The sequence below is a fragment of the Larus michahellis genome, chromosome 23 (genome assembly GCF_964199755.1).
Source record: "Larus michahellis chromosome 23, bLarMic1.1, whole genome shotgun sequence".
Taxonomy (NCBI): Eukaryota; Metazoa; Chordata; class Aves; order Charadriiformes; family Laridae; genus Larus; species Larus michahellis.
This window is the reverse complement of record NC_133918.1, coordinates 6,525,838-6,552,562: the sequence shown is the minus strand read 5'-3', so window position 1 is coordinate 6,552,562 and position 26,725 is coordinate 6,525,838. Positions and strand designations below refer to the sequence as shown.

The 26,725-nt window shown below is 51.6% G+C and overlaps 3 protein-coding genes across 6 annotated transcripts in view; 2 read left to right on the top strand and 1 right to left on the bottom strand.

Annotated features, from left to right (window-relative positions):
- The first annotated feature begins 4,121 nt into the window (after positions 1 to 4,121).
- FEM1A (fem-1 homolog A) lies at positions 4,122 to 8,355 on the top strand. The gene has a single exon (XM_074565825.1). It carries the CDS (start codon positions 4,355 to 4,357, stop codon positions 6,401 to 6,403), a length of 2,049 nt encoding a protein of 682 aa, XP_074421926.1. The 5' UTR covers positions 4,122 to 4,354; the 3' UTR covers positions 6,404 to 8,355.
- Positions 8,056 to 26,725, top strand: part of UHRF1 (ubiquitin like with PHD and ring finger domains 1) — a 42,184-nt gene continuing 23,514 nt past the window's right edge. The window contains exons 1-2 of the mRNA XM_074565818.1: positions 8,056 to 8,375; positions 19,012 to 19,116. The gene's annotated coding sequence lies outside the window, so the exon portion shown is untranslated. The remainder of the gene's footprint in view (positions 8,376 to 19,011; positions 19,117 to 26,725) is intronic.
- Positions 12,651 to 26,688, bottom strand: LOC141734277 (perilipin-3-like). 4 transcript variants are annotated; one of them, XM_074565823.1, is made up of 10 exons: positions 26,673 to 26,688; positions 22,151 to 22,227; positions 21,456 to 21,651; positions 20,749 to 20,831; positions 19,490 to 20,420; positions 18,851 to 19,050; positions 18,534 to 18,662; positions 16,218 to 18,444; positions 15,219 to 15,300; positions 14,301 to 14,416 (listed from the first exon to the last, which is right to left on the bottom strand). In XM_074565823.1, exons 2-8 carry the CDS (start codon positions 22,208 to 22,210, stop codon positions 17,881 to 17,883), a joined length of 2,163 nt encoding a protein of 720 aa, XP_074421924.1. In that variant the 5' UTR covers positions 22,211 to 22,227; positions 26,673 to 26,688; the 3' UTR covers positions 14,301 to 14,416; positions 15,219 to 15,300; positions 16,218 to 17,880. The 4 variants fall into 4 exon arrangements, with proteins under 4 accessions (XP_074421922.1, XP_074421924.1, XP_074421923.1 ...); XM_074565822.1 differs by lacking the exon at positions 14,301 to 14,416 and having other exon boundaries at positions 15,119 to 15,300; XM_074565824.1 differs by lacking the exon at positions 14,301 to 14,416 and having other exon boundaries at positions 15,119 to 15,300; positions 16,218 to 18,441.

Below are 26,725 nucleotides of genomic sequence, written 5' to 3'. Positions count from 1 at the left end.
AGAAAATTATGCAACTCCTCCAGCAGCCAGTACTGTGTAATTCAGCTTGTCTGAAAGGGAATATGAAATGGCAGTTTCAAAAAAAATTAACCCTCCTGCCACACAATCTGGCAGCCCTGTCAAAACGTCTCATTTTTTATCTTCTCTTCCTCTGGTGGGTATTTAATTTCCCTCTATGTTCTCAGAATACTGGCTGGGGCTTTATCCGCAGTACCCTACAAAACCTCCGCAGGAGTCTCCAGGGCCTCGTGGAGGACATACTCTGCAGACGAGGGACGTGATAGTTTTGAGCCCGTCATTCCTGTCACAGGTGTTCAGGTCCACCCGGCGTTACTCGCAGCCATCGCTTGCGCAGGACGGTCTCCTGGCAGCTTCTCTGATGAGCAGAGGACCCAGGGAGCAGCCCCTGTACAGCTGCCCACCGCAGCGATGCATCCCTCAGCCACGCTTTTAGATGGGGTGTTAGACACTGGCAGATCATTTATTCCGGTTGCCGTGTCAAGGGAAGGAGGAGCTGCGCCTCTGCTGTGGGTTGGGAGAGCCTCTGCCTTTGGGTGATGTCTCCATCACCCTGGTGCCCAGGTTTGGGACACTAATTCTTTTGGTGGCAACCTCAGTAAGAGAAGCCAAAGGACTCAGAACCGATGTGACAAAGGAATTGGATCAGGACAAACCAGAGTCCCTCTGGATTCTGCCCCTCAGACGGTGAAAATCTTGGCCCAGACCTTCGATGCTGATGCAGGTCCAGCCCATCTGCCCCACGTCCAGCCATCTTTGCCTTCCAGACCGAATAATCCTTTTACAGCTGGGTCGGGAGCAAGGTACCGAGGCTCGAGTATGTTTCATATTCACGGATCTACAGCGGGAGGCTGTTGTGACACTACTCCTTGTGCTCTTTATTCTCTCATTACTAAGCAATTTCTTTATTCATGGAAAAAAACCACATTTTCATCAGCTGCACTTCTACCCTGTGATGTTTCCGACAGCCCACCCAAGAACGGGGGGCAGGCTCTGATGTAAATTTGCGACCGAAAAAGCCTACCTGGTGTTCCGGTGAATTCCATATGCGTTCTACAGAGGGGAATTAATAGGAAGCTTTAGTTAATAGATACTCCAGATAAAAGTGCGAGTGCATCTGATCACCATAGCAACATGAGCGAGCCAGCAGGGAGAGGAAATGTCACTGTGTCTGTGCCTTGACCTGCGGCACAAACAAGCCTCAGCGCTGCGGGTTTCGCACACGGACGTTGACAAGAGGGACAGACACGCACTGGTCCACGGCCCCGCCGCACACACCCGCTCACGCCTGGGGGGTGTGCACAACAGCCAGACGGTGCACACAGACACGCACACGACGGCTGGCACGTTGACACTAAAATGCACCACGTGCCCAAACTCACTGCTGCCAGCTGCTCACTTACGCGAATCACAGACTCACCGAACGTCGGGGTGGGAAGGGCCCTCTGGAGATCATCTCCTCCAGCCCCTGCCAGAGCAGGGTCACCCAGAGCAGGTGGCACAGGAACGCGTCCAGGGGGGTTGGAATGTCTCCAGAGATGGAGACTCCCCCACCTCTCTGGGCAGCCTGTGCCAGGGCTCTGCCGCCCTCAAAGTGAAGAAGTTTTTCCTCATGTTCATATGGAATTTCCCATGTCCCAGTTTGTGCCCGTTGCCCCTTGTCCTGTCACCAGCACCACTGAAAAGTCTGGCCCCATCCTCTTGCCCCCCGCCCTTTAGATATTGATAAATATTGATGAGATCCCCTCTCAGCCTTCTCTTCTCCAGCTTGTGCCGTAGGTGCGTATTCGCACACCTGCGTGCAGAGGGGACTTGGGGACACTCCTACCTAGCAAATACTCCAGCACACGCAGCTGCTCCTCCCGTCCCGGCGTGCAGGGAACTGCACTCACAGAGCACGGACACGCTGGGGACGCTCACGACACCTTTGCTCCTTTTCTTTTCATGGGGCCGGACTCTTCTCAGTGGTGCCCAGCAACAGGACAAGGGGCAACGGGCACAAACTGGAACACAGGAAATTCCGTCTGAACATGAGGAAAAACGTCTTTACTTTGAGGGTGATGAAGCCCTGGCCCAGGCTGCCCAGAGAGGCTGTGGAGTCTCCTGCTCTGGAGATATTCAGAACCCGCCTGGATGCGTTCACAGAATCATAAGGGGTGGAAGGGACCTTTGGAGACCATCTAGTCCAACCCCCTGCCAAAGCAGGTTCGCCCAGAGCAGGCTGAACAGGAACACATCCTTCTTCAACTGGGGAGTCCAGAACTGGACCCAGTGCTCCGGCTGTGGCCTCACCCGGGCAGAGCAAAGGGGGAGGATGACCTCCCTCCACCTGCTGGCCACGCTCTTCTTACTGCAGCCCAGGAGACCATTGGCCTTCTTGGCCACCAAGGCACATTGCTGGCTCATGGGCATCCTGTTGTCCACCAGGACTCCCAGGTCCCTCTCTGCAGAGCTGCTCTCCAGCAGGTCACCCCCAACCTGTCCTGGTGCAGGGGGCTATTCCTCCCCAGGTGCAGCACCCTGCACTTGCCCTTGTTGAACTTCATGAGGTTCCTCTCTGCGCAACTCTCCCGCCTGTCCATGTCTCACTGGATGGTGACACCAGCTTTGTGTCACCAGCAAACTTGCGCGTTCCTGTGCCACCTGCTCTGGGTGACCCTGCTCTGGCAGGGGGTTTGGAGGAGATGATCTCCAAAGGTCCCTTCCAACCCCGACCATTCTGTGGTTCTGATTCTGTGAAGTCCCCGAGCACACGTAGACGACATGCTCGGGGACGCAGAGCCAGCCCCGGTGTGGGAATCCTGCCATAGCTGCGGCTCCCGGGGGCGCTGAGCACCTGCTGCTCCCGATGACTTCAACAGCTGCTGGAGAGAAAATTAGGCCCACGCTGTCTGTTATGCAAAAGCAGTTCCTTAGCAACAAAAATGATATTCTGCGTGAAGGCAACATGCATTAGTGGGATAATCCTAGGTAATTCCAGACAAGACCTAAATGGGTGGATGGATGGATGGACTGAATAATAATCATGACAGACAGAATAATAATAATGGAAATAATGAGGCTAATCTTATTTCCCTGGAAAGGAAAAGAAACAGCTATAAATAAAATACAACGGGAGAAACCCTGTGCCAATTCCCCATATAAAGATTAGAGCCACTTAAATTCAACTTATGCCCTAAAAATAGGTTCTGGTAACTAAAGCTTCGCTCATCTAAGCGAGGCTATTTATTGCCTCGAATATTTTTCCCTCACTCCAGCCATGTATTATCGTTCAGGCACGGAGGAAGCTGTACATCTCGTCCTGCAGCAGGGATCAACAGGGACAAATCCATGGCTCCCTCCAGACTACCTCATTCTGGGCAGAAAAACCGTGCTCTAAAACGCGCTACCAAACCCAAGCGATCCGCTACAATTAAAACCGCGTCAGACCGATGCTGGGCTGGCACGCCGTGCAGCTACTGTGTGTTGTAGTTCAATCGATTCAAAGAATTTAACGGAAATTAAAACTCTCGGGAAATTTACACGCGCTATAAAGTTACAGAAGAGCTTTTACGGTCACGGTGGCACCCGCTGAGCACAGAACGGGACGTCCCGGGCCACCTTCCCCGGGCTTTCAGGGCACAAGGCCCGGAGGCTCTCTCCCGCCCCCGGGCCCCGCCTCACACTCGGCTCCGCTCCCTCCGGCCCGGCCCCGAGTCCCCCGCTCGGCGGCCCCGGCCCCGCCTGCTTCAACCTGCGAGAGCCGCGGCCGCTGCCGGAACGCGCGGTGCAGGGGAGGGGGCGAAGCCCGGCCCCCCTCAGCGCCGCGGCCGCCCGCCGCCATCCCGCTCCCCGCCCCAGTGGCCCCGGCGGCGGCGCGGGGGGCGCCGGGAGAGACAGGCCGGGCGCCGCCGAGACCCCGGGCAGGGGCGGCCCGCTGGGCCCGCCGAGACTACAGCTCCCAGCGTGCCCCGCGGCGGGGCGGCAGGCCGTCGCCGGCCACCGCCCCTTTCCTGCTGCCTGCCGGGAAACTGAGTCTTCGGGGAGCTGTTCCCAGCGGGTCTGGCCGGCCCCGGGACTACATTTCCCATCGTCCTTCTCTCTCCCTCCGCCCCCGGGTCCGTGCGGGCTCCATTTTGTTTCGCGCTCCAACCTAAGATGGCGGCCGGGCGAAGAGACTGAAGGTTGCTGTGCTGAGGTGAGGGGTGTTTCGCTGGGCGCCTCCCCCCCGCAAGGGCTTCTCCCCCCGCTGGGCCGCCCTCGCCCATCCCCTGCCCCGAGCCGAGCTGGGGGCGTGGAGGAGCGGCCGGTCCATGGCCAGGAGGTGGCCGGTGCGGTCGCCGCGGCCCCCGTCGCCATGGACCTGCGCACAGCTGTGTACAACGCGGCCCGCGATGGGAAGCTGAAGCTGCTGCAGAAATTGCTGGGCAGCCGGAGCCGGGAGGAGCTGGAGGCGCTGACGGCAGGGCCCGGCGGGGGTGACGGCCCCGGAGGAGGCAGCACCCCGCTGCTGATCGCCGCCCGGCACGGGCACCTGGAGGTGGTGGAGTATCTGCTGGATCACTGCGGCGCCCGCGTGGAGGAGGGGGGCTCCGTCAACTTCGATGGGGAGACCATCGAGGGGGCCCCGCCGCTCTGGGCCGCCTCTGCTGCCGGGCACCTGGGGGTAGTGCGCAGCCTCCTGGATCACGGCGCGTCGGTGAACCAGACCACGCTGACCAACTCCACGCCGCTGCGGGCCGCTTGCTTTGATGGGCACCTGGAGATTGTGCGCTACCTCGTTGGGGAGCGTGGGGCTGACCTGGAGGTAGCCAACCGGCACGGACATACTTGTTTGATGATTTCTTGCTACAAAGGCCACCGGGAAATTGCCCGTTACTTGCTAGAGAAAGGGGCTGATGTCAACCGCCGGAGTGTGAAGGGGAATACAGCCCTGCATGACTGCGCCGAGTCCGGCAGCCTGGAGATCCTGCAGCTACTGCTCCGCTCCAAAGCCCGCATGGAGAAAGACGGCTATGGCATGACTCCTCTGCTAGCTGCCAGCGTCACCGGTCACACCAATATTGTGGAATACCTCATTCAAGGAGGGCTGCAGCAGGAGGAGGAGGAGGGTGCAGGGACCCAAAATGGAACCTGTGCATCAGGTGGGAGCCATCAGAGGTGCTGCAGCGCTGGCAAGGAAACTCCTCAGGGCTGCAACGAAGAGGGGCATGAGAGATGTTGTGCCTCAGCTTCCAGTCAGGATGAGCAGCAGGTCCCTAACGTGTTCTGCACTCGAGAGGCTGCTGTGGAAGCACTGGAGTTGCTGGGTGCTACATTTGTGGATAAGAAACGTGATCTTTTGGGAGCGCACAAGTACTGGCGAAGGGCGATGGAGCTTCGGTGTGAGGGTGGGCAATACCTGCCTAAACCTGAGCCCCGGCAGCTGGTGTTGGCCTACGACTATTCCCGGGAAGTGAGTTCGCTGGAGGAACTGGAAGCCTTGATTACTGATCCTGATGAGATGCGCATGCAGGCACTGCTGATTAGAGAGCGCATCTTGGGTCCTTCCCACCCAGACACTTCCTATTACATCCGTTACCGAGGGGCAGTCTATGCCGACTCCGGCAACTTTGAACGCTGCATTAACCTGTGGAAGTACGCACTGGACATGCAGCAAGGCAACCTGGAGCCTCTCAGCCCGATGACTGCCAGCAGCTTCCTTTCCTTTGCTGAGCTTTTCTCTTACGTGCTTCAGGACCGCTCCAAAGGCACTTTAGCTACTCACTTGGGCTTCTCTGACCTCATGGGAGTACTGAGCAAAGGGGTCCGGGAGGTGGAGAGGGCACTTGTGCATGGCAAGGACCCTGTAGTTGATTCGGCGCAGTTCACCAAGACGCTGGCCATTATCCTCCACCTGGTCTTCTTGCTGGAGAAGGTGGAGTGCACCCCGGAGCAGGAACACCAGAAGCGCCAGACTATCTACCGCCTACTAAAGTGCAGCCCCCGGGCCAAGAATGGCTTCACTCCTTTGCATATGGCTGTGGACAAAGATACTACAACGGTGGGACGTTATCCCGTGGGCAAGTTCCCATCGCTCCACGTTGTGAACTTGCTTCTGGAGTGTGGGGCTGACCCAGATAGCCGTGACTATGACAACAACACCCCGCTGCATGTTGCTGCCCGCAACAACTGCCCGCTGATCATGAGTGCCCTGATGGAGGCTGGAGCCCATATGGACGCCACCAATGCCTTCAAGCAGACGGCTTATGAGCTGCTGGATGAGAAGCTGCTCACCAAGAGCATGATGCAGCCCTTCAATTACATCACCCTCCAGTGCCTTGCTGCTCGCGCCCTGGACAAGCACAAGATTCCCTACAAGGGTTTCATCCCCGAGGAGCTGGAAGCCTTCATTGAACTGCACTAGGGTGCGAGAGCTGAATTCCCCAGCCTTTCCCGTCGCCTGTTTCACCCCACAGAGGTAGTGCAGCCTGAGATCTCAGGCCATCCTTGCCTAGGTGCCGAAGGCCGTTGCTGTGCTGAGACAGGCTGCGAGCTTTGTCCTCATCTGTCACCATCAAGCTGGCGTGCGCAGGGGTAGGGGAGGAGGAGGCGGCTCGAGAGCTCATGGCTGTCCCACATCGTTGTCTCCTTGAGGTACCAGATATCTCCAGTGCACTGTATCCAGAGAAGGCTGCAGCCCCTGCGCTTTCCCATGCCAACCATCTTGTCCTGAGACGGAAGGAAAATGGAGATTCCCTGGAACCTGCTGCCTCTCCCGTTAGCGCTGGATTAACTCAGCGTTAAGCTTTGGAGCAGCTACACGTCACACATGTGCTCTAGCCCTTCCCATCCCAAATACCGAACAGATAGGAATGCAAGTGAGGAATAAAATATCTTCCAACTAATTCTTTCCCCACCCTGTTCTCCGATTTGGTACAGTACGAGTCTAACAGCCGAGTGGCTTGTGCTCTGCTGAGGTAGTTGCCTTGCTTGGCAGTAGGGCTGGGTATGCTGAGGATGGGGTTTTTTTCTCCCTTGGTTGGCCAAATAGCAAGTGGTGTTAAAGGCCTGAGGTTTCAATGATTGTGCATAAAGCTGGGTTATTTTTTCTCTTTTAGAGCCAGGCCCTATCTATGCTGCAAGACTTCTTCAATCCTGTAAGATATAGTAAGGTCAGTTCTGGTTATATAGTTTCATCAATAGATGTTGATTTTTATGAATGGGGAGGAAAAACTGCTACCCTAAAAACAAAATAATGTGGCATCCAGGCCCTTAGCTTGCCCATCCTGCACACGTTCACTCCCGCCCCCGTGCAGAGGCCCTTTAGCTCCAGAGGTCAGCAGGGACTGAGCTGTACAGGGTGGATACGGCCAGGTTTCGGAGCCAAACCGGTGCACTCTGAGCCATCTTCGAGGATGTGCTCTTGCAAGCTCTTGAGGATGGGAGGTACTTGTAGTGTGGGTGGTGCTTGGGGGTTCATTAAAGCAAGTGAGTGTTGGTGGTCTGTTTGCATGAGGGTGGTCTGAAGGAAGAAGCAAGAAAGAAATGAAAGTTAACGGTGCTTTCTTCTTCTTCTGAGGTTTATTAGTATCAACCGATTGGGCTCTGTTAATTATCCCATTCTGAAAACCTACGTGGAGTGGGTTGTTAGCATCTGGTTTTGGCTTTTGATTCTTTTTGCAACTTCACTGAGGATGGTGCTACTTCAAAGACTGATTTTGAGATCTCATTGGCTCCTATTTGGGCAAGCTCCTTTCTTTAATTAGGATCTGCACACAACTTGTTTTTCTCTTTAAATCTGTAGTCTCAGGGTAGGTATTTGCCTGCATTAGCAGAACCCTCCTTGGTGGTAAACAGTCAGTGGTGGTAAATATGATGCTGTTCCAGCAGTTTATCTTCTTGCAGGGGGAGTGACTGGGCTTTGGCAGCCTGTGGCTCATTTCTTGGCCCCGGGCAGGGTAGAAATCACGGTTGGGGGTGAAGCAGCTGCCTCTGAGCTTTGGGAAAGGTCAAGACTGGGAGAGCAGAACCCTGATAAACAACCATGCACTATATGCTACTGAAGCTTCTCTACTTGTATTTATAAGCCAGCATATCCATACGCCTCAATAATCCAATGCTCTCTGCCCCTTAAAGATATTGTAGATCTGCCATTACATTTTTGCAGTGTTAACTATAACATTTATTTATAAAGCAAGGAGGTTTAACTTTTATCGAGATGTAAAGTGCAGAGTTAGTTTAGCTATGTTCTATTATTTTTTTTTTCCTTTTGGCTGAAACCTGAACTAAACTGCAGGAATGGAATTTGTTAATTTGTGAGCTGATGAGCGCTCTTAACTTTAAGTAATAAAACAAAAAATGGCTGCTAGAGTGCAAGTGCCTTGGACTTCTTGCTGGTAAGCCTCTATTTTCAGCTCGTTTCCTAGGGACGGTACGCTTGTGGGTACGGGAGTTTGCAGTCAACAGACGGGATTGTTTCATTTCATCTGAATTTACTCCTGGGAAAAGCTAATCTGTACTGGAATTGCAAGCGTTTCCCCTGAAAAAGGGTAACACCGACACTGAAATGACACTTCTCTTTAGATACTTTGCCTTATCTTTTGATGTAAATGAAACAGTGTGGAAAGATGCTACTCTGGTGACTTGGGAATTACCTGCCTTAGGTGCAGCTGGGACTGTGGGCACAGCAAGCAGAAAGAGGGACACGGTGTGGCTGTCATCAATTTCTGTTTTTCAACCCCAGAGCTGTCAGTGGGAGGTCAAAAAGCAGATGGAGGAATTAATGGTACTGGAGTTAGTTCCACACAAGAATTTGGATTTCCAAAAATGCTTGGCCTTCCCCAGGGAGGATGGGAGCAGATGGGTAAAATATTTGAATGTTTGCCCCTTCGTTGATTGCTCCATCCTCAAAAATAAATCTTGCTGGATTGAGCAGTGTTGCTGCCCTCATGCTAGACACCATGTTTGAGCAGTGTCTGCAGTTCCGTGGGACGTGCGTCTCCCGCTGAAATACGACTGCTGTGCTACGGGTGATCTTCAGGTGCGTAGGAGAGCAGCTGCCACCACAGGTACAAGGGACCAGGTGGCCTCAGGACTGAGGCAGCGGCTGATGGTTCCTGACCGTGGTGCTCTCTGGGAGAGAGATGAGAAGGGAATTGTTCCACAGCTGGGGTGGGGAAGCAGCTCTGGAGCTGGGATCTTGTGATCGGGTACCTGGGGCATCCACTCACGTACACAAGCCTCAAGGAGGAGAATACTTTGTGTGATACAAAAGGGCTTTATTTTTTTTCTTTTTTAACACCTAAATAATCTGTAATTACATAGTAAGGACACAGCAATTAAATAATCAAATATTGATAGTAATTCCTGGGTGGGAGAAATCACTGCATGAATTTAGGGATAATTACAATGAAAAGGCCTTACTTATTGCAGGTCTGGGCCAGCTTCAGTATCTGGGGCAAAACAAGGAATTGTGGGGAGCAGTGAGACGTTTCAGTGATGATTTTGTTATCTGAGTAATTATCATCTTGGACAGAGAGTGGAGGTTTTTTACACTGGGGTGGCTGCAGGCCCTCCTGTAGCACGCTGCTCTCAGGAGCCCTTCTGAGCACTGCCACAAACAAAATGTCTGTCTTTATTACTTTTTTAAAACCTAAGATGTGCGTTTTTCTCCCTAATACTGGTCATTGGCCCTCTTGACACTAAAGCCTCCCGTACAGGTTTCTTCAGAAATGCAAAAGTGGAGAGAAATTCACTGTTGCCTTTCTATGGACATCTTTGGAGCCTCCTAATGCCATTAAGATCAGTGTTTACAAAGATGGTGGCCTAGAATGTAAAGACAGGCATATGTGTCAGCATTCCTCATCTTCCCACAGAAACCGGGAAGAATGAGGGGTTCTCCTGGTGAAAACAAGGCCCTGGTGGCAAAGCTTTCCAGGGTGAGCAACAGCAGAGGGCCTTGAAACCGTGGGCAGAGTGACCCTGCTGCTGCAGTTAAACAGGGCTGTGGCTCCCGAGTGGAAGTTGCTCCCGGTAACCTTTGAGCCTCTCTGCCCTCCACACACTCTAAGCTTTAAAAAAAACCCCAACTCTACAATGTTTGACACTCTGCTGACATGACTTTCTCCCTTTCTCCAACCCAACCTGATGTGACTGTGTTAAGGTTGTTTACAAGCTTGAGCAGCTTCCAGTTGACCAGTTTTGCAGGGGGTTTATTTATAGAAAGCAGAAGAGCTGGGGAAGGAGTGATGTGTGTGTTTTCTCCCAAGGGGAGGGGCTGTCCTGGTGCTTGCACAGCAACTGCTGTGTGACTGGAATTACAGTGACACAACACCTAGTCGAACAGAGGTGACGTAGAGGAGAGAAAAAAGGGAAATAGAGGGAATCCAGTCGCTTGGAGGTTTCCAGCAGACTCTATAAAGAGTAAATGAGTTAATCCATTGTCACTGGGTCCTTCGAAGTTAAAAGCCAAATATTTCAGAGCTGGAAGCCAAGAACTGATGGCAGCTTTGAAACAGCAGTGCTTTTATGTGGGTCTTGTTCTGCTCAGGACAGAGAGGGCTTTGATTTTCTGAGCCTGGTGTCTTGTGCTAGTTCTCAGCCAAGGAGGTCCAGGAGGAGCTAAGCTTCCTTGAGCTGGGGGAGGGACGCAGAGAGACCTTCTGTGGACAGATCCGTGAGAAAGGACCTGCAGCCTCTTACGGGGAAATTCTGTGGGATTTAAATCCAGAACTGTGACAGCCACTGCTCCGGTGCAGTTTAAGAGTGGGGACACATCAGCTCTGGGCTCCTGCATCTGGTGGTGCCCAGGAGCTCCAGGGCTTGCACTGGGGTTTGGTCAGTGCCCAGGCTCTCCAGCATCATCCTGCAGACACCCTCGGCCTCTCCTGAGGCGCATAAACTGCTCAAAAATAAAAAGGCAGCAGTTGCAGCTTTCAGCACAGGGCAGGTGGGGACTGTCCTCGTTGTACTGTTACCTGTTGTCTGTGAGGAGCCAGGACTAGGGAGAGACTCCTGTGCTGTTCTCTCCTCCGTGCTGCGGATTCGTGTCTCAGCAATCGGCCGTGTTTAGTAGGCTGGTACTGGTTTGGGAAGGTGCGCTCTGTGCAGAACGAGCTGCATTGAGGAAGAGTGAGTGGTGGACTGCCTTTAGCCCAGTGACCAGAGTGCTCCCTGAGAGGGCGTTAATGTCAGCTGAACACTCTTTTCTCCAAGGACTTATTAATGTCTGTCTTACGCAGGTGTTGTCTGTAAGGCTTGGGTGGTTCCTGGGCAAAGGCTATAATCCAGGATTAGGCCCTGTGAGTGCCCAGTTTGGCTAGTCCCAGGTCCAAGATGGCATGTAGGAGTCCTGCGCTTTGGCTGCCAGACCCTGCTGGCTCCTCTCGATTTGAAATGTACTGGGAGAGCTATTCAGAGCAACACGAGCGCATGCACGTCATCAGAAACAACCAAAATGGGGGGGATCAATCACACTGTCCCTCGAGGTCTACCTTGACAAGGACTTGGCAGCTCTCAGGCTCTTCCCTCGGCTGAGGAGTGGGACCAGCAGCTCACAGAGGGTGAGGTGACTCTGGAGCCCAGTGCTGCTGGCTGGGCTCTGGTCTGCAGAGGGAACAGTCCCATTTCTAGTCATCTGGTGGCTTTGGGCTGACCTCTACTGACAGAGCAGGCAAACGGCTGCCACAGAAGCCATCAGAGGAAAAGCGTGGTGTCTGGGGCTTTGCTTCAGGTGCCCTCCTTGGGTTAAAAGCTCAGTAGATACCTGCCTGGTACAGCCCTCGCCCAGGTCCTGCAGAACACCATCCCATTCCTGGCCTTTCTCCACCCCTTCTGCAGTGCTCTGCTTTTCCGTCAAACTTCTTTTTCCTGAAACACAATAACATAAATAGGTGGAGTAATCTCTGTAGGGAACATTTCTCTGTGCAACAGAGCCTAGCAGCGTCCTGCTCCTACCTTTGACTGTTTACACGCAGGTAAGAATGGAGGAGCGAACACTCAGCTTTTGCCTCCTCAGATTTTCTCCACATTTTCCCTCTCTCATTCCACATTCATTAAGTATTTTTGTTCCTAAGTACAGCTTTACTGTAAAGATTCTTGTTTAGCCTTGTGTCTAATGTGTAGTTTCGGTTCTTTACCAGATTCTTCTTAAATATGAAAATACTTCAAGGTATGCCTCTAGGGGCACATGTGAGTTTTGTCTTTCACAAACAAAAAACTTCTCTCTCGCTAGTTTCAGAGGGGAACTGGGAAAAGTGGTCTCTTGATGCTGCAGCCTCTCCGAAGGCTGTGAAGCTGCTTTCTTGAACCTTCCTGGGTCTGATGCGAGAGGCTTGGAGGAAATGGCGCTGCTGGTGAGGCACCGTGCACGCAAAGTGGGATCGGCGTGAAGGCCTGAGAGGATACTCTGTGATCCCAAGCAAAGACGAGTGCTGAAGAAAACAGGACCTTGTGGTGCTTAGCACCTTGACGGGGGTTACAGCGACTCCCCAAAGCATCCCGTGAAGATTTTCCCTCAAATGCTTTGGTCAGCAGCAGGTTATGAAAGAAACCTAGCGTGCCATCTCCCAGCCCTCTCCACCCCAGAGGTACAGACAGAACAGTTTTCCCGATATCCCTGACTACCCCTTTGCTAATTCTAAAGAAAAGAAACAGAAAACCACAAATAAATTAATTAAAATTTATTTATAAAACCTTTCAGTAGCCTCAGAAGATCAAGAAAAAAGTTTTCTCAGTTATTTGAAAATAAAGCATGAGGAAAACAGTTTCAGGAGATTGCAACCTATTTTGTCCAACAAAAGAGGTAATTTTCTCCTGTTCTTCAAGAAAGCAGCACCTTTTACCCGCAGTGAAATAAGAATAGTCCCAGTCCCAGCAGAATCACTGTAATTTAGGGTTTGAAACTAAGTGGGAGTATCTGGCCTTGGCTGACCTGCTGCATCTCTGGTCAAGCTTTCTACCTGGTTTCGTCCTCGCTATCCTGTGGGCCTGGCGTGACAGTTTCTACCTGCATCGTGTTGTGGTTCCCAATCTGAACCATTCGAGCGTGTTGAATGATGAGGTGCGGGACACCTTCCAGACCTGGCATCACGTTGTAGTGGCCCGATGGGAGATGAGGGGGTTGGAAAGGAGGGGGACCCATCTGAGCAGGCACGGGGTGACCAGTGCGGGGAGGAGCGCATGTGGCAGGAGGGACAGCTGAAGTGGGGGGGCACCACTGTTGGGGTGATTGCTCCAATAGCTGCTGCCTCGCTGATGGAGGTGCCTGCAGAAGGGAGCCAAGGTTCAGAGCAGCTAAATTCTGCAGCGTTTGATACTGCTCCTGGTACTGCTGTGGTTTCCTTCTCTGCATCTGGTCCCACATGGCTTTCCTCTTACTGATCCTGATGGTGGTAAAGGTGTTCTGCACTGTCTTGGAGAACCCAGGAGAGTTCTCATCCAAGGGCATGAGCCCACCAAGCGTGCTGGGAAGCTGGCTCCGCTCCAAGGGGTTCTCCTTGGGTACAAAAGGGATGACTGAGTCGCGCTTGGATGGTTTCAGGATGGACTCCATCAGAGCAGTGTTTGTCTGAAACATACACAGGTCGCATGGGAAGTTCTTGGTCAGCAGAAGGATGATGAAAGCAGAGTTTTCCATAGCATCCTGGAAGCAAGTCAGATGGCTGCGTCCAGCAATGAAGAAGTCCTCAGAGAGCGTGGCACCGTTGGGAACCCCCATATTCTCCAGCAGTTTCTTGACCCGATGGGCAACAATCTCATCTTCACTAGCGTGCAGGACAACAAAAGTGAAGAACTTTCTCTCTCCACCATCTGGCTCTGATATGAGCCCTGCTTCTACAGTTTGGAGAGGAGGAGGCCAGGCTGGAGAGGGGGACGAGCGGAGGGGAGTGGGATATGATAAGCTGGAAGCAGCTCCTGGAGGAGGAGGAGGAAGGGTTGAGGAGAAGGAATAGGTAGGAGGAAGGGAACAGACTGAAGTGGAAGGAGATGCAGAGTTAAAAGAAATGCCTGCTGGAACATAGGAGTCCTTCCTGGCTGTACAGGCAGGCTCAGTATCCACTGTAGCTCTTAAGTCAGGAAGACCTGTAGATAATTGCTTTTCGTCTTGCTTTTTGTCTGTGCTTTCTTTTGGTGCATGAGGTTCTGCTGCCACAGTGCTGGAAACATCACTACTTTCGACAGGTTGGTTTGCAGCACCCAGGGTGGGCAGCTGCGTTTCAGGAATAGGGAGAGTTGGATGGGATGAACTGACCTGCAGAACCTTCTCCGGCTGGGGAGCTTGGGCACCTGCGTCCTGCCCTGGAGGAGAGTTGGTTCTGCTGGCCCAGCTTGTTTCCTCCAGGCCATGGTGCTCTCGGTCCCCGTCAGGGTGTCCAACACCGCTGGTGCTCCCTTCGCACAGCTGGCTGGGCTGGAGGAGGCACTCGGGGGAAGAAAGCTGGGTGTGAAAAACAACTGTTGGCGATGCGCTGATCTCAAAGCGACTGGGTAAAGAGGGACTCCCCAGGGAGTGCAAGGTCTGCGGGCCCAAAAGGTCTGAGTTGCCTCCAGTCTGCATTGGGGAACTTCTCACCACGTAGTTTGGGCTGGGCAGCTGGAGAAATCCTACGCCTACATCAGATCTCAGGGTCTGAAATTTGCCACCTGGGCCAACGTTGACAGCAGAGCCATGTTTTTCCTGCTCCTCGGGTGGGATGCTGTTGAGCGTGTCCCCCTGAGTTTCCTTGCTGGCGTTGCTGGCTTTGGTGGCAGCCTGGCAGGCTTTGTCCATGGCTTCATGACTGCACAGTTTTTCCTCTGCCAAGAGGGAGTAGATCTGTGCCAGCAGTGCCATGGCACCCACATCCAGCTGGGGGGGCTGCAAATCCTCCCCGTCCTCCTGCACTCCTGCAGCACCCAGTTTGGTCTGGTGGACATACTGGGCTGCCCGGTTATCTCCCAAGGCATCCAAACAGATTCTTGCATCCCCTTCTCGCCCCAGAGTGAGCAGGATCATGGCTTGCAGTAATTTGCTGCTGGGCCCAAATATCAAGTGCTTCAGTTTATATTTGAGGCTAAGGAGTTTGTCTTGTGGGATCTGGGATAGAATATTAAAAACGTCCTCAAAGCTTGGCTGGAGGTCGGCACTCTGTGCCATCTCCTCAGCTGGTGGCCCAGATGATGGACTGAAGCAGGATGGATGGCAAAAGCATATTACAGCTCTTGGATTGAAGGTGATGCCCTGCTCACACTTCACGTACCGCACAAGCGATGGCTCTTTGCTGCTCAGGCGCTCATCTCAGAACCAGGATTTCTCCGTCATGAGGAACCGGCCAGATGAACCTGTGAGAAGAACAGAGGGCAACGTTCAGAAATAGCGATGTGGGGAGCTGGGGGTTCCTCACAAGGTTTGCTGAGCTCCCCGGCTCTCCCTTGCGGCCCTCAAGTGTTTTTGCATCTGTTAAGCGCTTGCAGTTCTGCCAGTGCTCCATGCATTATTCCAGCTCTTATTAAGCAAAGATCAAGTTCTTTGTGTTCATTTCACACTCATTACAACTGTTTGCTGGACTAATAATGTATTTAGGTAAATCCAAGTGTCTGTGTCCTCCAGGCAGCTGGTTGCAGGGGCCTCGCAGGCTCCTTGCGATGGGCAGTCGAGGAGTAAAGTGCGCTTAGAGGAAGCCCTTTCAAATTGCTCATGCCAGGAGGGTGGATAACCCACATGCACCCTCTGTCAGGCTGCCGAATGTGACTGTGGACATTTTATCTGTGTCCACATCTAATCCCTGAGCCCTGCTAAACCTTTGCACTCACCAGAGGCCTCTGACTGGGATAATTAAACAGCAGAACTCGACTGGAGCAGAGGAGTAGGTGCCTGGTGGGACACTGCCCACAGGCACTGATGGAGCCTGGTGGAAAAGCCTTCCCTATTTAAAGGGAGCACCAGCGAGTGCCCCAGAATAGCTCAAAACTGGGGAAAGTTTATAATTTCAAATTGCTTTTTTTCTATCTCATAAAAATCCTCTGATTGCCTAATGAATGAGCTCGGGCTGAACCTGAGGAAGTCGCTGGCTCTCCCCACGAAACCCCTGATGAAGTGAAAGGGCAGGAGAAGGCCCGGGAAGGCGAGGGCGGGCGCGGGGAGCGGCCACTCAGCCGGCAGCCGCCGGCCATCGCCCTTCCGCGCGCTGACTCGCCGCGGCGCCCCGCTCCTCGCCCGCTCCCGCCGCGCCCCCGGGAAGGGGCCAGCCCCAGCCTACCTCCGCCCGGCCCTGCTCCGCCGTCCCCCGGCCTCCCCGCGGCGGGGCCGGCTCCTCCGGACCCTCCGCGGGGTCCGCCCGCCCCGCCGGAGCCTGCGGGCACACGAGGAAGCGGCGGCGGGGCGGGGCGGAGCGGGGCACGGCCGGGGCGGAGCGGGGCCGGCGCAGCCCGGGGTGTCCGGCCCGGTTCTCGGGTGTCCGTGGCGGAAGCGGCTCGGCGAGCTGCCACCTCCCTCCCCGCGGGCAGGGTCGCCGTCCCGGTACAGGGCCGCCGGTGGTAGAGGAGAGGCCGGCAGAGCGCTAGCCCGAGCCTGGTGCCAGGCGCCGTCTGCGGGTGCCTGGTGTCCCCGACACGAGCGCCTGACGGCCTTAAACCGAACCGGGAACCGAGGTTTCCCTCTAGCGAGAGGCTGCCAGCACTACCTCCGTAAGGAGCCGGGCGAGAAACTGTGGACTGGGGGAGGTCGGGGTGTAGGGGAGAGCTCAGGAGCACAGGCACAAGTCTGGGGCACAGAATAGCGGAGATACTCTTCTGCTTAAGACTGAGGCAGAACACGGGACATTCTGAAGTCATTTATTTTTTCTTCCTCCAGCAAGATGCCCAGAGAAGTTTTTCGTTAAATGTTAAGCTCCTTACCCCCTCAGGCTAAGGGGAAAACAGCTTTAGACACGTACAGGAGACAGGTATTTCTTTGAACGCAGGTCACACTTTATTCTGAAGTCTGCTTGTCATTATTCCAGCCTTAGCACAGGGACCAGGCCAGGACATAAGTTATCAAAATAAGTTACATTAGGAATGATTACAGAGCATTGTTTGCTGGGGAAATAACTAGCACTTGTCTCCCCAATTTTAATAACAGGATATCCTATTACCATGACAGAGTAACTCCTGGCAAGAGCTGCCTCACGTGCCAGCTTCTTAATGGCTGCAAAAGGCTTCACCCATGGAGTTACTCACACACAAACAGATGATCCCTGAAGTCATTTATATGACTAAAAGATAATCCCACTGCAAATTAGCATGCTTAAAAGAAAGTCCCACCTTGCTAAGTATTTCTCTATGAAAGAAGTGTTTGGCTGATGCGCAGGGAGAAGTCTCTTTTTGAGAAGCAGCCCCTTGCCACCACCTGCTCCCGCTCTGCTGCAGGGCTGAGCCTTGCCGGAAGCGCAACGGGCAGAAAGGAAGTTGTGTCCGTAACAAGTATTTTTAAACTTGTAGAAGGAGGGAAATAGTATCAAAGGCCAAGCGCATCACCCTTTCAGGATCTCTGCAGCTTGGATGAATTAAAAACAAACCCAACATTTAAAAAAAAAAAAATAAGTTGAGACCACTACTTCTCTCCCACAACTTGTCTCAGCAAGAATTAGCCAGTCACACATACAGCTGGCCTGGCTTAAAAAGCTGAAGCACAGTTCCCCTTCTTCCCTCTCAGTGCAGCAGCATGATTTAAAAAAAAAAAAAAAAACAAAACAACGTAAATCAAGATATGGAATCAGCCCACCTTAGTTATCAAGTGTGCATGCAAACTACATCTTACTGTAAACTGAGCCTGGGACAGGGAGAGAGCAGGAGATACTCTTGCACGACTGTCAGTGGGACACACTGCCAAAAGATAAAGTGCTGTTCTAGCCAAGGAATCTTGGCCAGAAGAGCTAGAATTTCTCAGAGATCTTCCTCTGGTGCATTAGTTTTTGTCTCCTTTGCAGCCAGTGACACCTCTGTGTCTTCCTCTGCCTTCTCTTCCAGCTTCTCTGGCACTTCACACCCTTTCCCTGGGATCGTGTTTGCTCCCTTTGGTTCTTCGGGCGCCTTAGCCGCCCCCTTTGGTGATGTAGCCTTTTCCAACACAGGTGATTCTCTATCAGTTACCGTATGTTTCTTCTTATGCTTCCTGCTATCCTGTGACACTTTAGCTATCGCCCTGAAGGGACCTACAAGCCAGTTTAGAGGGATGTTGTGAGTTACATACTCAAACAGGTCATCTAGGGACCTTCGGGCTTCTGCCACACAGTCCTGGCTCTGGGTCAGGGTGGTGCTGGAGAGGTCCTGGAAAGACGTAGCACTGGAAAAAGAACTATGGAGCTTGTGGATATTTCGAGTGGCCTGAAACACAGCTTCCTGGATGTTGCTGGGGAGGCCGTGGATGCTGGCTTTCAGCTTCTCATAAGCAGGTTGTAGCTGCTGGGTGATGATACGCAGCATAGCTAGAGTCCGTGACTCTACCTGCTGGGAAAGAGATATAGCTCAGTTACTAGAGCAGATGAGATGTACACCATCCACCAGAGGCCTGATTAAATACGCCCTTCTAGGGATACCTCTGGTTGGGAAGCAGTTTTTACTTGGTTTCCTTTGGGTTGGGTCAGGCTCCAGTCCACCCACAGCTGATGGAGCTTCTCCTGCCCATCCAGAAGCTTCTGGCCAACATCCTGTTTCACAGATTCAATCTGATGGGAAAAACGAGAGGAACAGCTGTATTGCAAGCACACACAATCAGGGAAGCACAAGTACTTCCTTCCCAGGGAGGGATCCAAGATGACATGCAGCTGGTAGAGGATGGAGGAAGAGCTTCTGTCTGGAGAGCAGGGCAGGAAGACTACAGACAGGAGGAAAAGAGGAAAAAGTGTGTTTGTACCAGTTTTATTGCCAGCTGTAGTCGTGAGAGTGTCTCCTGGGTGCTTTTCTTAATGCATTGCAGTTTGTTCAGGGAGTGCTGGTAGGCTCGGTGGCGGACTTTGTTAGAGAGTGAACCCAGACGCACGAAGTAACTCTGTTGCTGTTTCTGCTCCTCCACAGAAGCCATACCAAATCCCTGGACAGTGGTGGCCAGTTCACCTGGAGGAAACAAGAATAGAGATGCAGCTGTGCTCTGCTCGCCCAGCTGTGGAGAGGAGGGAAGAGGTAAGATCACCCATTGAAAAACATGAAGGCTGAAGCTTGATGTGTGAACAGTAGAGGTTTGTAGTTGCTCAGGTATTAAAAGGTAGGCTAGTCCCTGCTCAACATGTTCTTTTCAGATAAGCAGACTTGACAGATAGGTTTAAGCATGTACCCACATGTTTGTTTGCCTTGAGGCTGATAGGCAAGGACCAGCTAGCAAATGCTTGAACTCTGTCCCATACCATGTGGCAAGTCAGTGTTGACAGACAGACAACTTGGTGACAAATTCAGAGCTACCCGTCTACTTCAGAAGATGAGTCTTGCAGTGTCAGGTGCTCTCTAGTCATGTGGGAAAGGATTTGTATTTACAACCGCCAGCTAAGCATTTTCTCACCTAGTTCTTCCTCTGTCATTGGGAGGTAGTGATCCACCAGATCTTCCGATATACCCAGGACAGATTCCACACCACCTGCCACTGCTTGGCTCACTGCCTTGGCTTTGCTTATGCTGTTGGTCACCACTGAATTTGTCATCTTTACACCCTCCTGGATGGCCTCTCTGCTCTGCTCCAAGGCTGTATTTATTTTGCCGCTTATGGTGCCATATGCGGCATCCAGAGCTGTATTGACTGTAGAAGTGACCATCAATTTGGTCTTCTCAACACTGTCCTGAACAGCCCCTTTGGTTCGGTCCATTGCTTCAGTCACTGTGTTGGTCACAAGATCCTTTGCACCCTGGGCAGCCCCTACAGCAGCAGTAATCGTAGAAGCAACTGCAGACTTGGTCAGTTCAACGCTGTCCTCCACAATGTGTTTACTGAGGTCCACAGCTTCGGTCACCTTGTTAGTCACAAGGTCCTTTGCACCCTGGGCGGCCTCCACAGCATTGACAATAGTAGAAGCAACTGCAGACTTGGTCAGTTCAACGCTGTCCTCCACAATATGTTTACTGAGGTCCACAGCTTCAGTCACCTTGTTAGTCACAAGGTCCTTTGCACCCTGGGCGGCCTCCACAGCATTGACAATAGTAGAAGCAACTGCAGACTTGGTCAGTTCAACGCTGTCCTCCACAATATGTTTACTGAGGTCCACAGCTTCAGTCACCTTGTTAGTCACAAGGTCCTTTGCACCCTGGGCAGCCTCCACAGCACTGTTAACAGTGGAGGTGACCATTGATCTAGTCAGCTTGACACTGTCCCCAACAACATTTTTAGTGAGGTCTACAGCTTCAGTCACTTTATCAGCCATTGCTTCTTTTGCCTCACAGGCAGCATCCATAGCAGATGTCACTTTGGTGGAAACCAGCTGCTTGGTGTCTGAGATTACCTGTGACAGGGAGAGACAGAGAAAGATACATTTTTTCCTGAAACAGGTTTTCCCTCCTTGAAGTAGCTTTTCCATGCTAAATTGGGCTTGCAGTCTTGTGGGAGAGCTGGGGAAGTCAGCACACCTGTATTTACATGGACATACTCGCCTCCACACACTGAAGGCATGTCTCCAGCTTTCATCAGCTAGCAGTGCCCCCTCTAGTCCATACCAGGGACTGACCCGACAAAGCGGTGCTGAAGTTTTTCCCCCCCATATTCTCCTGCACCCGTAACAATTCCATCAAGAGATGAAGTCATGGCTTCCCCAGGAGAAGCCTGTATTTTACCTTATCTGCTGGCTGTTGAAGAAAAGGCAAGTTCTCCTCCAGTTGATCCAGTCCTTTACAGGCATATTCATTTACAAGTGCAACTAGAGAAGACAACAGGTACCAGTTTATTCTTCAATTTGGAGAGGGGGTTTTGACCCCTACAATGGCCAATTCAGGATACACTCATGAAAGCAAGCCAAAAAATTACCATTCTGGGGCGGTGTGTGGGGGGACATCTCGTTAAAAAATGAACCCTACAATGTGGCAGGTTCAAACAGTCTCTGTTTTGCTTTCCCAGCTTTCTAGCTATTGGCAGCACATTGCTCCAACTGGAATGTCATATTTGCCCCTGCTGGGTAGGGCAGTTGGTTTAAAAGGTTGAAAAGTGTTGGGATGAGACAGACTGAGCTATATCCAAAATGGACACTGCTGCTACCAGTTGGGATGCTCATAACTTGGAGTGGTAAAGAAAAAGCAGGGAGTTTTTGCTGACTTAAAGAAACTACAGACAGGAGGCCAAGCTTTCTTTGTGATAGTAACAGTTTCATGTCCATGAAATTCAGTGGGTTCACCGAGCGGCTGGGAGCAGCTGAGTTGGAGACTCAGTGCTAGAACTAAGTAGAACAATGTGCTATAGGAGATGGATATCACCCAACAGGCACATGAAACTCCCCTCCCCACCCATTCCTCTGTGTGGAAAGGGTTGCTCCAGCCTCTTCACTTACTTTGTGGCTCAAGCTGGTTCAGGATGGGCTGTGCCCCACCAACCACACTACCTACTGCGACAGCAGCCACAGTCTCAGCCACATTGCAGACACCACTGAGGTAAGGATGCGTCTCCTTGGTGTGGTTGTAAGCAGATGAGACCAGGTTGAATGCAGAGTTGAGCAAGGGCAAGCTAGTTACCCGATTGACAGCACTCTAAAACCCAAGAGAAAAAGTGACATTAGAGACTCGCCTTAAGCTGGTGGGTGAATACAAGCCATGTATCTATCCAGAAAGGTCCTAAGGGGACATCCAGTCCATCTCCTTATCGTTCTTAAACCCAGAGTTGAACGGACTCATCCAAAGACTGCTAGCAAGTCAGTGACAAGCCAGAATTAGAAGTTCGAGCTCTGGGGTCATGAATTCTGAGTCACACTGGGTTTCACCACCAAACCCAGATGTGGAAATAGGACCTATAACAGCTCATGTTTCAGAGTTACTTGCATTGCTTGAGCCAGCCCTGAAGTTCTCTCTTGAGCGAAAAAAAGTTAGCTTCTGTATTAACCGAGTTTAGATTTAACCACAGCTTCATACGGTTAATCTTTCTACTACTCCCAGCCTGGTTGAGGTGCTGACAAAAGTTAATTTACCAGCACATCTGTCAGTGGGTGGTTTAACTGTTGCCTGTTAGAGTACTGGCCACCCCGGCACCTACCGCTTGCTGCTGTTCCTCAGCCTTTACCAGATCTTTTTTTGTGGTCTTTTCTGATGCCATACTGAATTCAACTGCAGCTGAAAGGAAAAACAAGAGTATAACAGCATGAGTACAACTTAATTTCCTCCAGTGAATTAAAGTCTTAGCAGAACTGGTGAAAAGCAGAAGGCAAAGTTGGGATCCATCATTCAGCATGTCCTAGGAACATTAGCGTGGCATCATTAATCTTTCTTGCAAGGGTGTGAAGGTATTTGAGAGGCTCCATGATTTATGATATGCAAATAATTATGTAGGATAAAGACTGTACTTGGTCACCTCCCTCAATCCCCAAACAGCCAAATACTTTAAACTAAATAACCATCCTACTTATTTTACTGCTGATAACTGGTTTCAAAGTTGCAGGTTAGAAGTGGGTGATAACTGTCTTATCTGTCATGCATTTTCTCTGCTAGAGATACTTCTGGTTCAGCTTCCCACTGCACAGGCTCTTTGCTGGCCAAGGACTGGAATACTTGAAGGACAGATGCACCCTGCGAAGTGGGGCTAATGGTGGGAATCACTGAATGTTGTCTCGGTATCATGACAGATTGCTGTCCTTCTAACAAGCCCTGCTGAAATGCTACCTTGAAACTTGCATTCCCATCCTACTGGCCAGCTAGGCAGGGAATCTTTCCGCACTTCCTCTGAAACCAAGTCTCAGAAGTATTCTCATTACATAATGGGATCAAAGTAGTACAAGTATAAAAGTTATGCAATATCTTGAATGTGTATTGGCTTCCTCAGCCTAGACCTAGGTCAGTATCTGGACAGTCCAGTATTGTGTGATAAATCCAGGATTACTTCTCAGCCTTAGTCAGGCACAACAGGGATTTCAGCATATTTGTTCTTCAGTATAGCATCTGCTTTTCCCTCCCGTGCCAGTTAATTCCTATTCTTAGAATTGCTACGGCATTTTCCAATGGAAAAGCCCCAAACCAAAATTCCTCACAAACTGGATTCCCAAACCAAGCACTGCTGCAGGCTCACTGGCAGACTCTACCCAAAAAGAATTTGCCATCTGATTTGTGACAGAGACCATTGTCTTGTTTCTTGTGTTCTTTGACTTGTGTAAGGTTTTTATTTTGCTGTGGAAACAGTAACAGAGAGCTGGGGAAGAAGTGGCAAGAAAGGCATTTGTTAGCCCTGGATTGACTATGGATAGAGCTAGGGTAGACATCTCGGGAGGTAACTTGGCAGGATGTCAAGTATTGCTGCACTAACTGAGCAATTAGTCATCATTTTAGTGATATTCAAGCAAGGCAGGGATGCGAGTGTCTACAGCAAGAGTTGTCACAGAAGTTGGGACCTTCAGCCGCTGAAGTGAGAAGCCTGGAGCCAGCACTCTTCCGCATGTTCCAGGTCACTACCCAGCCCAGGGGGCTGCCTCATTTAACAGCGCAGCAAAATACAGCCTGAACTTCATCAGCCTGGGAGAACTTCTAGAAAACTGCTCCAAACAAAAGCAGGGCTTGAACATAAAGTCTCAGTCCCAAAGTCCACAGGGTTTGCTCTTGCTCCGCTTTAAGGCAAGTTTGTTGGGTTTTTTGGGTTGGGTTTTTTTTTGGAAGCCAAGTAGGCTGAATCAGTCTGCAGCCCTGTCACAGGGCAAAGCGCAACTATTTCAACACCATTACAAACAATCCCTTTGCTCAGTTCTTTTACTTTAGACAGTTATGAAAAACCTCAAACTGCAGAGTGCGTTACTGCCCTTGGTGTCAGGGTTAGCACACAGGGACACACTGCCACAAAAAGAAGGGAGGACTCTAGTTGTTAGCGTAAGGCAGGGGTAGCTCCTTGGCTGATACAAAAGTTAGTATAAGATCAGAATCAACCTCTGAAGTACTATGAGCCCATCTTAATTATGGATGCAACTGTGCCAGTTCTTGCAGCACAGTCATGTTACAACATGGTTCGCTCCCCTTTGTGTAGGGGGAATTGCGGTGTGTTGCAACACCAGTATTTGTTGTGCGGGCAAGTCTTCATGAGCCCACAGCATGGTTTTATTTTCTCTTTCTAGTCTCTCCTCTGCAAAAAGTGCTGAGCAGACCTTGGTTTGCTTCAGAGATTGCAGGAAAGCACAGTGCTCAGCAACTCTGGGTCAGTTGTTTCAGAATCCTTTGGAGGAAGGCACAGCTTCAAGCCAGGGTAGTTGCAATTGGGAGTCCCAGCAGGCAGACCCCATGTGTGGGAACCACCAGGCAGAAGAACAGAAACAGCATCAGCATTTGCTTTGCATGAAAGTGATGATCAGATGATTTCATACCATTGCTACATCAGAAATATTTAAGTCACTGCTGGAGAAAGTTCTTGAAACTGGCAGTTTCAGAAAGATTAAACTCCTCAGTGCGCATTTCTGGCGTGGCACAATAGCTTAACTGCTGATCACTGCCCAATTCAGCACAAGTCTGAACTCAGTCAAATGGCAAAGGCAGCGGCACCAGAACTGCCGAGCTGCAATCCGTTCTCCCTGCCTCAGACTGTCACAGCCAGTGCAACACGCCAGCCTGGCAGAAGAGCAAGTCCTTTCTGCTGGGGTAAGCCCCTCCCTTGATTTCTGTCACTCTGACAATGACCAGCATACATAAAACTGGTGCTTTAACCTGTCTAAGGTTTTTATTTTTCCCTGGGGAAAGCAGCTCTGCCCCATGGAGCTAGCCTGCTGTTATGTTGCCCTGCAGACAGAGAGGCAGGCTTGTTGTTCAGGAAGCTTTTCTCCCCTCCAGATGTGTTTTGCCTTGGGAAGACTGATTGAGCTATAGCTAGCGTGCCTGGTTCAATAGCTTAACTGGCAATTCCTTGATGACCACTTAGGAAAACAAAGCTAAATTTAGTGCTTTAGATATGAGCAGGGACGGCTACTCAGGGCAGAAGTATTAATTTGTGGTTAAAGCACTTATTTACATTCTTGTCGAGATTTGCCACTGATACCCCGGTTACCATAAATGCAGTCGGCAGAAGTGGGTCACAGGATGTCCGCTGCAGCAGGAATGGCACTGCCCACGAGGGAGTTGTTTGCAAACGCTCTGAGGGCAGAGTTGGTTTTAGGAGGAGGATCAGATGATTTTCAGCTTTGACCTTAGGACATTAGTTTCAGAATTGCTGGCAGAGGTGCCTATCTAACCTTTCTGGAAAGGCACCAGCATCAGGGATCCTCAGAGATTAAAGCCACTTTTGTAGATGAAAGCAGGGTTTTCCCCACACACATTTCCAATGGAAATTAAGCACCACAGCTGGTGGCCATTACTAGGTCAGTAACTCCTTGGACAGTGAATGTATAAGCTATCCAAGCTACTACAATTTGGAGATTTAGGAAACAGGGCGTGGCATTTAATTAAAGCAGCTTCTGGGCTTTCCAGTATTTTCAATTTACCAATTTTTCCATGAGGACAGGCCTCTCTGTTTCAGACAGAAGCTGTAACTTGCCAAGCAAGCAGCATGCTGCTTGCTCTTTAGCACACATTTTCATCTGCAAGTTTCAGCAGAACCAGCTTCAGTAATTGTCCTTCACAGCCATAGACAGTTTCAGGTAGTCACAACCACATTTAAGAACCCTTTTAGACTTCAGAAACACTAAGCTAGTTTGCCAAGTGCTACCTCCAGCAAGCCAGCAGAGCCGTGCATGGCTGCAGCCTCCCTCTGCAGAGACACGGTGCTCTTGGGCAAAAGAGAAGTTACCTTATCGCTCAAGCCGCCCCCTTCGTTAACACTATTATCATGCCCACACCAAATGATCATGTGAAATAGCTACAGGCAGGTCTGACAGCACTGTCAACAGGAAGGGAATGCCCAAGTGATCCATCTACCTCCTGAGGCATGTACCGCTTCCCCCAGCATCAACACAAGTCAGCAGTGATGGCCAGAATGCACATCACATGCTGTCCCTGCATGGCTGGGAGGGAGAGCCACCTCCTGTGGACCCCCTCACACAGCTTTGATCTTCACCAGATAAGCAGAGAAGAGCTTTCAGACCCAAAGCTGCTCAAATACAGATCAGAGACCCATAGTGTTACCCAGAAGTCATCTTGGGGCTAGGAAGAAGCCTTTAGGGAAAGATCTGAACCCTTTCAGCTCTTCTCCAAGGCACAGCAGATGCAGCATGCCATCAGGTGACCTTCAGCCTCAAAAAGCCAAGGCACCCCCCACCCACAGATAGGTAAAAGCAGCAGAGACACAATACACAGCCCTGTGCTTTCCCAGGGAGCTGGAAAAGCCCAGTGGGCAGGGAACAGCTGGAGGAACACAGCCCCTCAGCAGGTACATTTTAACCTCAGTGCTCCCTGGGGCCTGGCGCCAAGGCCTCCAGGGATGGAGCCAGCTCCGAGCCCAGCTTCCACGCTCCATCCCTGGGAGGGCTGCAAAAAGCCACCAAGGTGAGGGGCTGCAGAGCCCCTGGGGGAGCAAGGGGCAGGCCCGGGGAGCCCCCCCCCAGCCCTAAGCCAAGCCAGAAACCCCATAAGCACCTTCCCCACCAGCCCTTCCTTACCTGTACCTCTGCTCCTCAGCACTGACAAGACAGGGAGTGCTGGGCCTTGCCCA